At 46.8% G+C, this 13138-nt stretch overlaps 1 protein-coding gene across 1 annotated transcript; it reads left to right on the forward strand.

Moving 5' to 3' along the window:
* The first annotated feature begins 10828 nt into the window (after positions 1–10828).
* LOC142786736 (uncharacterized) lies at positions 10829–12232 on the forward strand. The gene has a single exon (XM_075884380.1). It carries the CDS (start codon positions 10829–10831, stop codon positions 12230–12232), a length of 1404 nt encoding a protein of 467 aa, XP_075740495.1.
* The last annotated feature ends 906 nt before the right edge of the window (positions 12233–13138 follow it).

Here is a 13138-nt window from a genome sequence, read left to right on the forward strand (position 1 = left end):
ATGTTTCCTAATGTTGAGCTAGTTGTCGCCCTTGCTTATATTGAACGAGAAGTGGGTATTAAGATTTAGTCAATTTTTATATCTCTCTATCTCTATCCTCTTCCTGACCCCTATTTTCCCTCTCCTGTACATTGTAGCAAACCACTTCTTCTACGTTACCCTTTCTAAATTTTTCTTTTATTTAATTCTCTCTCTTTATGGCACTGTCCTTTTAAGATACTTATAGTATATCATTATAGGAATTACAAGGAATGATTTGAGCAATAATTTCACGGTTACATACATGTTAACACAATGTTTTGCATTAAGAACTGTCATTGTTGAAACATTTATATCGAAGCCCAAGCAGGAATACTGTAGACACACGACGAATGTGATCGCCTAAGGATCAGTCACGTGATGTGTTATTTAGGTCAGATCCACCCGCAACCAGCATTCACACGACTGGGGAAAATTCATGTTACCAGCGAGGATTTCAGCGCTGCTCCCCAAGGATCCCGGCAGTGATATGGATTTCTGTCGTTACACAAATAGCTCAGCGCGGACCAAAGCGGGGAAGCGAGAACAGTGACGTATAGTGACGTGCACAATTCCTTGGGTCGTATCGTGACTTCGTAGGTCGTGTGAATACAGCTTACGATGGGCTGGAAAAGGTTAGCTGAAAATGTTCGATGAAATTTATTCTTGAACGATGCCGTGCTTGTTGCTAAAAGTAGATAACACATTTATAAATATATTGGTACCCAGTGTGTGACAGTTGGTTCGATACGCTTGAACCTGCATCCGCAAAAGCGTAGGCAAAGACCAAAAGTATGAAGCCTTTACCCACAATATAGTGTGCGAGCTATTTATTATTCTCATGATTCACCACTACGAGGTGGCTTAGCCTTGAGCTTTGAATAAATGCGTTTACTTGAAGGATAATATTTTCAACGCAAAACCTTCTCTTAGAGTTGTCACGCACAGATGGTCGATTGTTCTGCTATTGGAATAATGTTCATTTATTTACAAACTTAGCTATGAATTGATGAATATCTATTAATAAGAGTTGTTTTCTCGATCATTCGTTTCAACGAGAGTCTTCACAGGTGCATTTAAAAATGCTGAAACAGATTACACTCACATAAACAAGTTTAAAAGTCGTAGCATGATGATTTCGCACTATGCTACTCCGAACTCGATGGACAAGTCTACTGGTAAAAAAAAAAACGTGGGAATGACTTCCTTCTTTATGTCGTTTTAGGCAAATGTATATGAAACATTGTAATTTTACTGGTTCCCGTCAAGGGGGCGTGATACAGTGCCCTTAGAGAAAGGGAAGTGGGCATTAACAATGATATAACCAGCAAATACTTTGAGAAGAGCGTCTTTTATCAGCGCAGGTGGGCGTAGGAAGCCCAAGTGTCCATCCGCAGTGCGCTGGGGTCCGAAAAAAACCCCCTACTTGAGAGTCCTTTTGCAAATGAAAGTAATGAAGTGCCTTTGTACCTTAAAATAATTCCTTTTGAACATATCAAATTACTTATATGAAAGCGCTATTAAGAAGCGCTTGTTGTTGCTTTCCAAGTTCGAAGCGCCAAACAGCAGTCCCCACTACTTGAAGTCAATGATATGATGCTCTTGCGCTAGGACGAATTGTGCCTTGTCTTGTCGATGCTGGCTAGCATGATTAACTCTTTGCTGTCTGGTGGTGAGAATGTCACTCGAAACTCTGACCACTTTTTCTTATTTGTTCATGACGTCTTGAGAACTGGAAATAGGGTGTGCCTCAGTATGGCCGCTGGTGTATGCGTCATCCGACACAGGGGCTTCAATTGGGCCAAATTTACATTTTAGCGTCATGCGACATTATTCGGTCACTGAAACACCACTCCTTGTTGTCTCAAGACCAATAGCGGCATGGCTGCACTAACCGAAAAAAAAACCCTTTGTGATGTTCTTTCTGTTAAAACTGCATCTTCTCGTTGACTGAAACACTATTCTATCGAGACTCCCGCACGGTGCCTCTCAAAAAGGCGTAGCTTTTGCTGAACCGCAATGACCCGTTGCTAATTAGTAGAAAGAACACGTACAAAGTAAAACATCACCCAAGGTTACTGCGATTTCTTCGATACAGGCTGACGCCCGGGTCTGGGTCTGTTCCCGGACTGTCGGAACAAAATACTCGTAGGACTGGTATCGGTGAGCTTCAGAGAGCACGAAGTCCATCATGGTTGTTGCAGGTAGAAATGGCGGATGGATGTGGTTTACTATTCTGCATCGGTCGTTGGAAAGAGCAAAACAGGCGCTTCTGAATCACATAAAATTTTAGCCTACGAGCGATGGATTACATCGATTACATGTGTGCCCACAGACTAGGCACCGCCGGCCAGCAGGTGAACAGCCGACACTGCAAGTGTCCCTAATGTTAGACTCCAGCAGAGCTCAGAACATGTCATGTGGTCTGAAAGGACGACATGGCGTGGTCCTTGAAGCAAATGTAGGCGCCGACGTACAAAGCCAGGTTAATAACAACAGGCATCTAGTCTGGCATGCAGCAGCGCCGCAGTGATAAAGGCTGTTCTAGTTGCAGCTGTGCTTGGAGAACTTGCGTGTAGAGCTGCGCTTTCGTAACAGCGAAATGGGCAGCTTCCAAGTTAATGAGATGTAGTTCTATTGTAGTGGAGCTCGCGTGGAAAGGAAGGTGGCACGGTACGTTACTTCCAGTCGTTCGGGTGACGCGGACTGCCGTAAACAACTAGGGCGAATCTACATGAATGAACACTTATAAGGGGCAAATAGACAAGAGTGTGGAAGTGCTGGTTGCTTGGGCGTAGTGTAATGGCGCTGCTGAAGTATAAGGGGGAGCACTACGAGCATCCGAATATTGTGAGGCAGCACAGTCCTCTCTTGTTGAAACAAGCGGAGAAACATCGATCGCAACAACGCTAATACAACAAGCCCCGGCAGACAAGACGACTAACATGCGGAAAATGCGTCACCACCTGTAGGCGCTCACGCCAAAAGAACAAGTGAAGAGGTCTCTCTAGCATAAAAGCCAGTACAAACGTCAATACAAATTAGCTGGTTTCACGTCACGCGCGTAACTGTTTCAGTTGCTGGATTTTTTGCCCAATATTTTTGTTCCACCTTCCTTTTTTCACACAAAAGCGCTTTATGCTGGAGCTTACCACGGCTATGTTGACACATTTGCATCACAAAACATTATTGTAAAATATGCACTAAGAGATGACAAAGAAAAGAACTGAAAAAGAAACTGAAGGCAAGTTTGAGGTTGAGCTGGTTCGTAATCGATCTTCAGCAATAAGCGCAGACGCGAAGAAGGGACAAGAGATGGCAGCTAAAGCTCTTGCCTCTGTTTCACTTCTTGTGTCTTTTCCTTTTTCGCACTAATTGTTGGAGTTTGAAGAAAAAGCACCACCTCCCGGAAGTAGAGGCTAAGATGCTTCACTCAGAACGCACGACAAAAAAATATGCTGCCCTAGATTGTCCGTTCTTCAGTGCTTTAAGAGTAGCTCTTGATATAAGGGATTTATCGTTGGTGGTACGCAGTGCTCGGTGGCACTTCAGGGTGTATTCGTTATGAGCTACGACTAGCGGGTGGCGCAAAAAGCCCTTTTAAACGCCATCGCCACACACATTCAGATGCGCACGTGCATCTTCACGGCGTGGTCACTCATGGGATCACGCTTATCTTGTAATTATAGTACGTCTTCTCCTTTAACCGCAAGTTTACCTTGAAGTTGCAGAGAGCACGAAGATCATTCAGCTCGCTGCCATAACCATTTTCGCGAATCTTACACACAAGAGCATTACAACTGCGTGGTAGTAGTTATTTCGCGCTCATCATGTGTATATCTTGGGCGTTTGCTTTGGGCGTCCTTCTTTGGGTTGTAGCCACGTGGTTTGAGTGTCGAGCTTTCACACGTTTTACTACGCACCCATCCTGTGTATTTTTTGTGCGTTCAGGCAACAGTGTTTTAATGACTGAAAAATTTTGCTACAGTTGCTGCGGAGAACGAATTTAGGGGGAAGACAGGAAACGACGTAGACAGTACTGTAGTGCAATTTCTTGCAATGATGAAAAGCCTACTAGCCCAATACCTCACTTTGCTCAAGTGTTTTAATGGCCGCTGCGACAGTAAAGTAACCCAACAATTTAACACTCGTGCTGCCGTGACAATGATATTCACAAGACACTCCCTGCATCCAAATCGTATTTTATGATTTATTGCTATGTGCGTATCACCTGGGGCACACCAAACAATTGGTTCGGTCACCATATCTATGTACATATCTATTTAAACACTTGAGTTGTCTAAGTCAGTCATTACATCTGAGGCGTGTGAAATTGAGGAAAGGTTTCATATACCTTCACGATTAGCCCGGTAATAAACCTCATGGCCGCACAGTTAACATTCACTGAAGCATCTGTATGTAATGCTTCCGCGGTGCGTACAATGAGAGTGTACTAGGTAACAGTAAAGGCCATGGCGTCTCGGAGGAGATTCCGATATGCTGGAAGTCCTACAACAACGACGACGTCCAGTGGAGGTGCGGAAGCCCTGTTTCAGCAAAAAAATGTTGGTTGGTAACAACTTTATTGAAGGTAATAACTTTATCGTTGGTAAAATCTTTATTGTAATTAACCACTATAACGTTGGGGTTTCGAGCAATTTTACATCTGGGTCATGTCTGTGACTATATTTGGTGTAACTAGAAACTTTCTACTCTGTGAAGTCGCTTAAAAAAGTCAAGCGACAACCCAGAAACAACCCAGAAAAGAAAAAAAAATGTCCCTGTATCTGCATGTTACACTGTAAATGTCGTCGAAAGACGATAGTCTTTCGTTTGGAGAAAGTGAGCAAAACGTTTATTTGATGTTCTGCGCACGAAAATTGGTAAATAGTATTCTGAAGACACTGCGTTATAGTGCCTCGAGCATGCAGTGGAGGCGAACGAGCGCATCAAGTTACGCCACACGTGCGACATGAGCGCAATAAGGGGTAGGAGGCAATAAGGTGTAGAATGCAAGGCGATGGGTAGGTGCCACACTTTAACCACCGTGTCGTCTTATCAAAGCGTTGGAAACACTTGTCTTTTCGTGGATGCGTGGCATTGTCAGTGCAGTGTGATAAGCGCTATGGTCCTAAGCATTACTTGTGTAAGCCTTTTCTAGTTGACAAAACACATACAGAACATAGACGTGTGATATGGTGCCTCAAATATGCGCAATAATAGCTTTTTAATTAACAATCGCACAAATATGAACGCTCAATCTTTAGCAATATTGGTGGCCGCTTCAGACTGGGGTGGCTCTTTGTGGTAATATTTAGTGCCGTTTAAAGTATCGTTAAAGACGGAAAGAAGGACAGACAGACAGACAGACAGACAGACCAAAATTTTTGCGTTGGAAGCCCCCAAGAAAGTCTATCGTCTTTAAAAACTAGCATTACCAATAGTCACTTACAGTATAATAATAAAATTAAGCTCCCGCCCACAGTGGTAACCAGTTCTCCAAGGCAGAATTTGGATAAATGTCCCACTGAATTGCAATCGGTCATTTACATGACGTCAAGCAGCTTCCACGAATTCAGTGCATATAACTTGCAAGTATAAGTACCTATTCATTAGGACAGCTATGAGTTTAAAATTTTACTTCTTGGCAAATTAAAGAAAAAATTCCGACTTCAATGCTCCGCCAAAAGTAATGTTTCAACAAGGAAGGACGACCCTTTTATTTCAAATATGAGTAACATTTGCATTACCAGCGATAAAGTGGTTACGGTTAGAACAGAGATGCATCTTTGTTTTGTTGCACAGATCAATGACATGTGCACTGCAGTACTGGAGGCAGTGGAACGCGTATTCATTTTTGGGCTGAAGCCGAGAAGGTTCTTGGTTGTAAACGGCTGTAGCTAACAAGCCCAGCATCACCCAGCCAGTAGTTTATAGCAACTACTTAATCGCACAACTTCGCTGTTTGAAGCGTTGCGTGTCTTAGTGCAAGCTTCGCAATTTGTATTTAGGAGCGAACTTTTTTCCCCCAAACCACGCCTTCCCTTTTATCGTAGAAGTACCCCCGCGTCCCTGCTCCCCACCCCAAAGTTTCCAGACTAAGTCAGTTTCGCAGCTCCCAATATGCACTCGCTCTCCGAAGCAGACGCGCCGGCCGACGCAAAAGCTAGCGACATCGCGGTTACATCCTGCATGACGTCTCACGCGTTCGGCCATTACGCACGCAGTACGGAAAAAAGCGAGAATGGAGAAACGCGCAGCGCCTCGCAAGCGGCTGCTCCTCGCGCATCTCAGCTCGCTGCGTCATGTGCATTGCCTCCGCGTTCACACGTCAGAGGCTGGCGCCGACTCAGATGCACAACTGCGAAATTGAAGTTTTCAAACATCACAACTCATGCACGGGGTGAACGATAATGCGTGGGGCAAAGTCTCTGTATAGACGGACAAAGGCACTGATTGAGACACGGCTGCACGGACGGACTGATAGATGCATGGATGGACGCAAGGACAGGCGGATGAAAGCACGAATGGTTAGATGAAAGTATGGACGTACGAATAAACAGACGGACTCACGTACGGACGAATGGAAACACAGACGGACAGACGCGCTCATGGAAAGAAGACATGATAGACAGGAAGACAAATGGTCGCATGGACGGACAGCTAGATGGACGGACAGAAACACGCAAGCACAGATGGACGAGTGGAAGCACGGACGTGCGAATGAACAGACGAACGAACGGAAGCATTGACCGACAGATAGACGGTAGGATGCATAGACGGACTCACGTAGCAACGCATCAACGGACAGAAGCACGGACGCACGGAAGGAAGCAGGGATAGATGGGCGGACGGGCTAAGGAACTAATGCATGAATGGTTGGACACACAGATGGATGAAAGAACGCTTCGCTCCACTCATCATCATTCACTGCGCGGATATAAAATGAAAACCACTACCGTCATCTATTTATATTATTTCCGAATACATATACACGCAACGCCATCTATTGAGCAAGTCATAAACTAGAGGTCACTACATACTATATATGGAGGAGACCATGGCCTAAGGAGCTTCGCCCCTAAAATGTTTCACAACCTCCTACTACCTTTATGATAGTCACCAGCAAGATCAAGTATTAATGTTCGTTCGCGTCCCATTTACAGAAGGTTCACTCATTGGTTGTAGTTGTACACAAAACAACTGCTGTTTTTCAAGACGAGTGTCTATCTTAGGATACTTGAACAAGGAAATTTCGGTCTGTCTGTCTGTCTGTCTGTCTGTCTGTCTGTCTGTCTGTCTGTCTCTATGTCAATGCATCCGTCCTTCCGCTTGCCTGCCTGCCTGCCTGCCTGACTGACTGACTGACTGGCAGGCAGGCACACAGGCAGGCAGGCAGGCAGGCAGGCAGGCAGGCAGGCAGGCAGGCGGAAGGACGGATGCATGGACGTACAGACAGACAGACAGTCAGTCAGTCACGTACGCCAGTCAGTCAGTCAGTCAGTCAGACTGACCAACCGACCGACCGACCGACCGACCAACTAACTAACTAACTAACTAACTAACTAACTAACTAACTAACTAACTAACTGACTGACTGACTGACTGACTGACTGACTGACTGACTGACTGACTGACTGACTGACTGACAGGCGGAAGGACGGATGCATGGGCGTACAGACAGACAGACAGTCAGTCAGTCACGTACGCCAGTCAGTCAGTCAGTCAGTCAGTCAGTCAGTCAGTCAGGCTGACCGACCGATCGACCGACCGACCGACTGACTCACAAAACAGTTCATCCACACAGCTCAAGTTTAAGCACTTGCTGAACGCCCAGCAATTTCGAATTGGCGGCTGCATTTATGCTTGTAAACATAGTCAATCGAAAAGGAATTGTTACACATGTGCAGGGCGAAAATTCTATACGTAAGTATTAGGTGGTGTGCACATTTACCGCAATATATATTAATACGTAATTCTAAAGATTCGAGCGTTTTCGAGGGTTCGCTGAAAATTCGAGGCTGTGTACAACAGAAGGACGGCAGAAGACTATCGCTTTTCGACAAAAGTTGCGACCATATATTCACTATATTGTCAGCAAAGCTCGTAGATACGCGGACATTTTTTATTCGTCCTATTTTTTATATATTTTGGCTTTTTTGATTACCCTTCGCATTGTCTGCACAGGTATTTTTCGCAATTAGATAAACAGCACTGTTTGAAGTAGACTCAAGACATTGGAGAAGTTCAGTTACAGGATGTATGGATAGTTGAGGTTTTTTGCGTGGTGCATTTTATTGCGTAGGTGATAATTAAATTCATTTCGACAGATACCAGAACTCTTCCATGCAAACGGATTAACAATAAAGGTTTTATAGCTAGAGGTAAGGTAGGCGTACCCTTCATCATTCAGATTCATATACAGTGCAAGTAGTGAAGTTCTCATGGGACGGCGTTAGGCTCTCCCATAGTCGAGTACTAAGTACTCGAAATTGTTAACCACTTTTTCTAAACACTGTCCCGTGCAACAGCGTTATTAGTGGAGTACCATACATATACTCTAAATTGTTAATGGCTTTTTAGGGAATTTTTCTGGTTGTGCAGCCCCGATGTATGTAGTAGTAGTAGGTAGCAACCTCTAGTTTAGCCCTTGGAATATGCGCTGAATGGCGGTGCTGGTATATGATGAATATACAATGAAAATATGAGAGACGGCGATACTTGAAGTGTTCACTGGATGGATGGACGAATGTAAGACAGACAGACAGATGCACGGGCGGACGGACAGATGAAGAGGTGGTTGGATGGACGGACGAAACAGAGACAGACGGACGTATGCACAGATGCACGGATGGATGAACAAATAGACGGGCGCCCGGACGGACGGACGGACAGACAAAGAGGCGGTTGGATGGACGGACGAACGCACAGACAGACGAGTGGGTGGATGGACACACGGATGCACGGACGGATGAACGAACGGACGGGTGCATGGACGCAAGCACGGACGGATGGTCGCACGGATGGACGCGTGGATGAACAGAATCAAGAACGGACGGATGGAAGCCCAGACAGACTGACGGACGCATAGCCCCACTAATCATCATTCACTCCGTGGATATGCTGTGATGTTTTCCTGAACACATATTTGTGGTTTATACATGTCCTTACCGATTGGCTTCTCTTGATCATACTGGGACAGCTTTCTGCTCTCCTATAGTTGAGTACATTGTATAAGGTAGCGTAACTTCTATAAAAGCCTATGTATCCATTAGTTCGCGGCTCGTTGCCATCGAAGACATAGAGTTTGGTAAAATTAACTAGAGAGGACTATGGCGCAGCGATCGTTACGCGAACAAGGGAATTAAAGGTAGCCCTTCTTCGCATGGCATTTCAATTTGTTGCTATTGCATTCATCGCTTCGCAATGTGGCAAAGCTGTGATTTTTTTCATATTTTTGATCATCAATTTGTCAACTGCCACACAATTCAGTCGTAGGGAAGGCTCCATGCTAGTCAGCTCTGTGTGGTCTTTGAGAGAATCCATGTCAACTTATTGGATGGCATGGATTACTGCATGGACAATGCCACCGAAACGGTCACCCTTTTCGCTTCTTTACAACATTTATAAAATAAAAAAGGCTGGCAGGCACACATCGAGGCTGTATCGTCACTGCTTCGGCCCTGATGTGAGCCCGGCAGTTTCCTTCCTGCATTGTAGGAATTAGGTGGCCCAGGTAAGGTGGTGCGATGACGGACAAAAAAAAATTGGTGGATCCCACGTACAGTTGGAATCGATGATATGCAAACCACGAATGAGAAAGGTTGATATGTCACTTTAAAAACAGCACAACGTTATAGGTGAAGATAACTGATGCCGTCAATTCCGTGTCATGTTTATCATGTTTGGATGTGTCGTTTACCGTCGTCATTTATACATGTCACGTGATACCAAATTTAGTATATGTGACGCTAGCGAATCGACCGCGAGCACGCTATGAGCCAGTTATATTGTCATTTTCCTACATGACACGCATGTCAGGACCAGTCAGGACCATGTTTGCACCAGTCATATAGTTTTTTTATTCATTGACGTCACTTAACACCAAATTTGGTAAATGTGAAGCTAGTAAAGCGGCCACGAGCGCAGTAAGAAGGGCCCAATATACTCCAATGCAGCACTGACGCGCGCGCAAGCTCGGCACAGCGACGCTACGTTAGCAAAACGCGAGCACTCTAAAGTCTGCCCCAAAGCAGGCAAGGCCGTGAATACGGAAAATCTGAGGCCCATATCACTGACTTCGTGCCCGGGCAAGCTTATGGAGACGATGGTACGGGATCGCCTCTCCCCATACCTTGAGGGCAAGGGCTTCTTTGCAGACACCATGTTTAGGTTTCACCCACACATGTCTGCACAGGACGTCCTCCTCCAGCACCATAGGGTCGTCATACAGCCCATAACTATGCAACACAATGATAAAGCCATCCTCGCCCTTGATCTGAAGGGGGCTTTCGACAATGTTAAACACAGCAGCATCCTGGCTAACTTGAGCTCCACCGATTGCGGGTCTAAGGCCTTTGCATATGTCAGAGATTTTCTCTCTAAACGCCAGGCACTTCTTCGGATCGAGGACGAGGAATATGGCCTGTACATTATGGGAACACGGGGTACCCCACAGGGAGCAGTGTTATCACCGCTTCTTTTCAACATTGCTATGATGCGCCTTCCAAGTGAATTGGCCAGGGTGGAAGGCACACAACACGCAGTATATGCCGACGATATTAAAATCTGGACCACTGGCCTTGGTGAAATGCAGGAACGCCTTCAGCAGGCCGCATCAATAGTCGAGGCGTATGCCAACGATTGTGGACTCCAACGTGCTCCAAACAAATCAGAGCTTCTGCACGTTAGAGCGAAGCCAAGAGATAAGTCAGCCATACACATCTCCCTGTCTGGGGTTCCCATCAGAGAGGTGGAGGAGCTCCGGATTCTGGGCCTGTTCATTCACCACAGACTCAGACCGGACTCCACTATAGCGAAACTCAAGAGAATAGGCGAACAGGTAGGGCGCATGATCCACCGCGTTTCCAACAAGCGGGTTGGTCTGCGGGGCAGGGACGCGCTTCGACTCGCCCATGCCTTCGTGACTAGCCGGATCCTCTACGCCGTCCCATACCTTCGCACTAACAAGCAAGAAGACGAAAGAATAGATGCCATCGTTCGTAAGGCTACTAAACGAGCTCTGGATCTCCCGGTGCCCACTTCCCACGCCAAACTGAGTGCGTCAGGTGTGCTCAACTTTTACCAGGAGTTGCGGGAGGCCCACCTTATGAATCAATATACGCGGCTCGTGCAGACAGCTCCCGGGTGCCGCCTGCTAAACCGCTTACATATACAGCATACTTGCACTGCAGAGGAGGCGGAGCGTATTCCGGAACTGTGGCGGCATATGCTCTCGGTCTCTCCACTCGCCAGTAACATGGATAAGCACACGCACGAAAGCAGAAGACAGGCGCGGGCTCGGACGCTTGAGAGGCAACACGGCTCCCGACCTGGTGTATTCTACGTAGATATAGCAGGGCCTTTGCCCACGGGATTTTACACGGCCTCTGTAGTTCACCGGGAAAAGCATATCAATGGGCTCTCGTTCCGAGCACAAAATCCAGAGCGCGCTGAGGAAGTCGCGATAGCGCTTGCTGCTGCGGACCCCAACTCGAAAGTTATCATCACGGACTCCCGGAAACCATGTGCTCATTACTTGGTAGGAGAGATATCCCCCCTAGCCAGCCAAATTCTAAAACAGACTCCCGCTGATCCAGCCCCGAAATGCATCGTATGGGCTCCTGGCCATCAGGGCTTACGAGGTAATGAGGCCGCTGACGCGGCCGCCCGAGCGCTTACCCACCGGGCTCCTCACCTTGGCTCTTATGACTCGGAGGCCAATACACCGCTGCTGCGGTTCAAAGAAATTCTGACCTATTATTGCGACACTCACCGCCTTTACCCGGCTCCAGCAAAGGGGCTGAGTAAGGCGGAAGAGCGAACTCAAAGGCGCCTGCAGACAGGTACTCTACTCTGTCCTGCAATCCTAAAACATTTCGATGCGAACACAGATGGGTGGTGCCCACACTGTGGGGAGACGTGTGATATCTTCCACATGGTATGGGCATGTCCGAAAAATCCCCACCTACCCCCTTCCCCTACCCCTTCCTGAGAGGCATGGGAGACTGCCCTCCTCAACTGCTCATCATTAGAGTCTCAATGGGCTCTGGTGAGACGGGCGCGAGTAGGGGCCTCGTCATGCGGTGTCCCGGACTAAGGACGCCGACCATGTAGCGGGGTCATGCTTTGGCCCCGTACCTCTCTCTTTTATAATAAACGTTTTTCATCATCATCATCTAAAGTCTGACGCCAGGCGCGACCGGCGCAGCCAGCGTCCGTTGACGCGGCCCGACAGCAACCAGCACGAAATGCGACTTGCTGCAATTTGCGCTCATGCATTACCCAGACAACACTGCGTCTGCCTCTTTTCGTAACGGAGGGACGCTGGACGCGCTGAAACGCGCATGCGTCAAAGCAACTCAGCGCAGCGTGCGCCTGCGAGTATATGCCGGGACCGGCGCCTAGCGTGCCAACGCTGGTGTGACGCGACGACATGAATGCCGGCGAGCACGCGCACCTCATCACGTCGAATTGTATTGGCACCTTTACTGTGGCATGTAGTCAAGTTCTCACATGACACGCATCTCATGATTATCATGTTCGCACCGTGTCACATACCTTCATTAACCATTGACGTCGAGTAATACCAAATTTGTCACATGTGAAGCTAGCGAAACAGCTGCGAGTGCATCATGAGTGTGGCATGTAGTCATGTTGTTGCATGACACGCATGTCATGAATCATCATGTTTGGATGTGACATTTGCCTATGTCATCCATTCGCATTGCGTAATACCGAGCTTGGTACGTGTGAAGCTATAGCGAATTGGCCATGAGCGCATCATTAGCGTAGCATGTAGTCATGCTGTTATAGACACGCACCTCACGTTTATCATGTTTGCGGCAGTATCATAACTTTGTCATCCATTCACTTCCCGTAATACGAAACTTGCTATTAG

Source organism: Rhipicephalus microplus, chromosome 2, assembly GCF_043290135.1.
Source record: "Rhipicephalus microplus isolate Deutch F79 chromosome 2, USDA_Rmic, whole genome shotgun sequence".
NCBI lineage: Eukaryota > Metazoa > Arthropoda > Arachnida > Ixodida > Ixodidae > Rhipicephalus > Rhipicephalus microplus.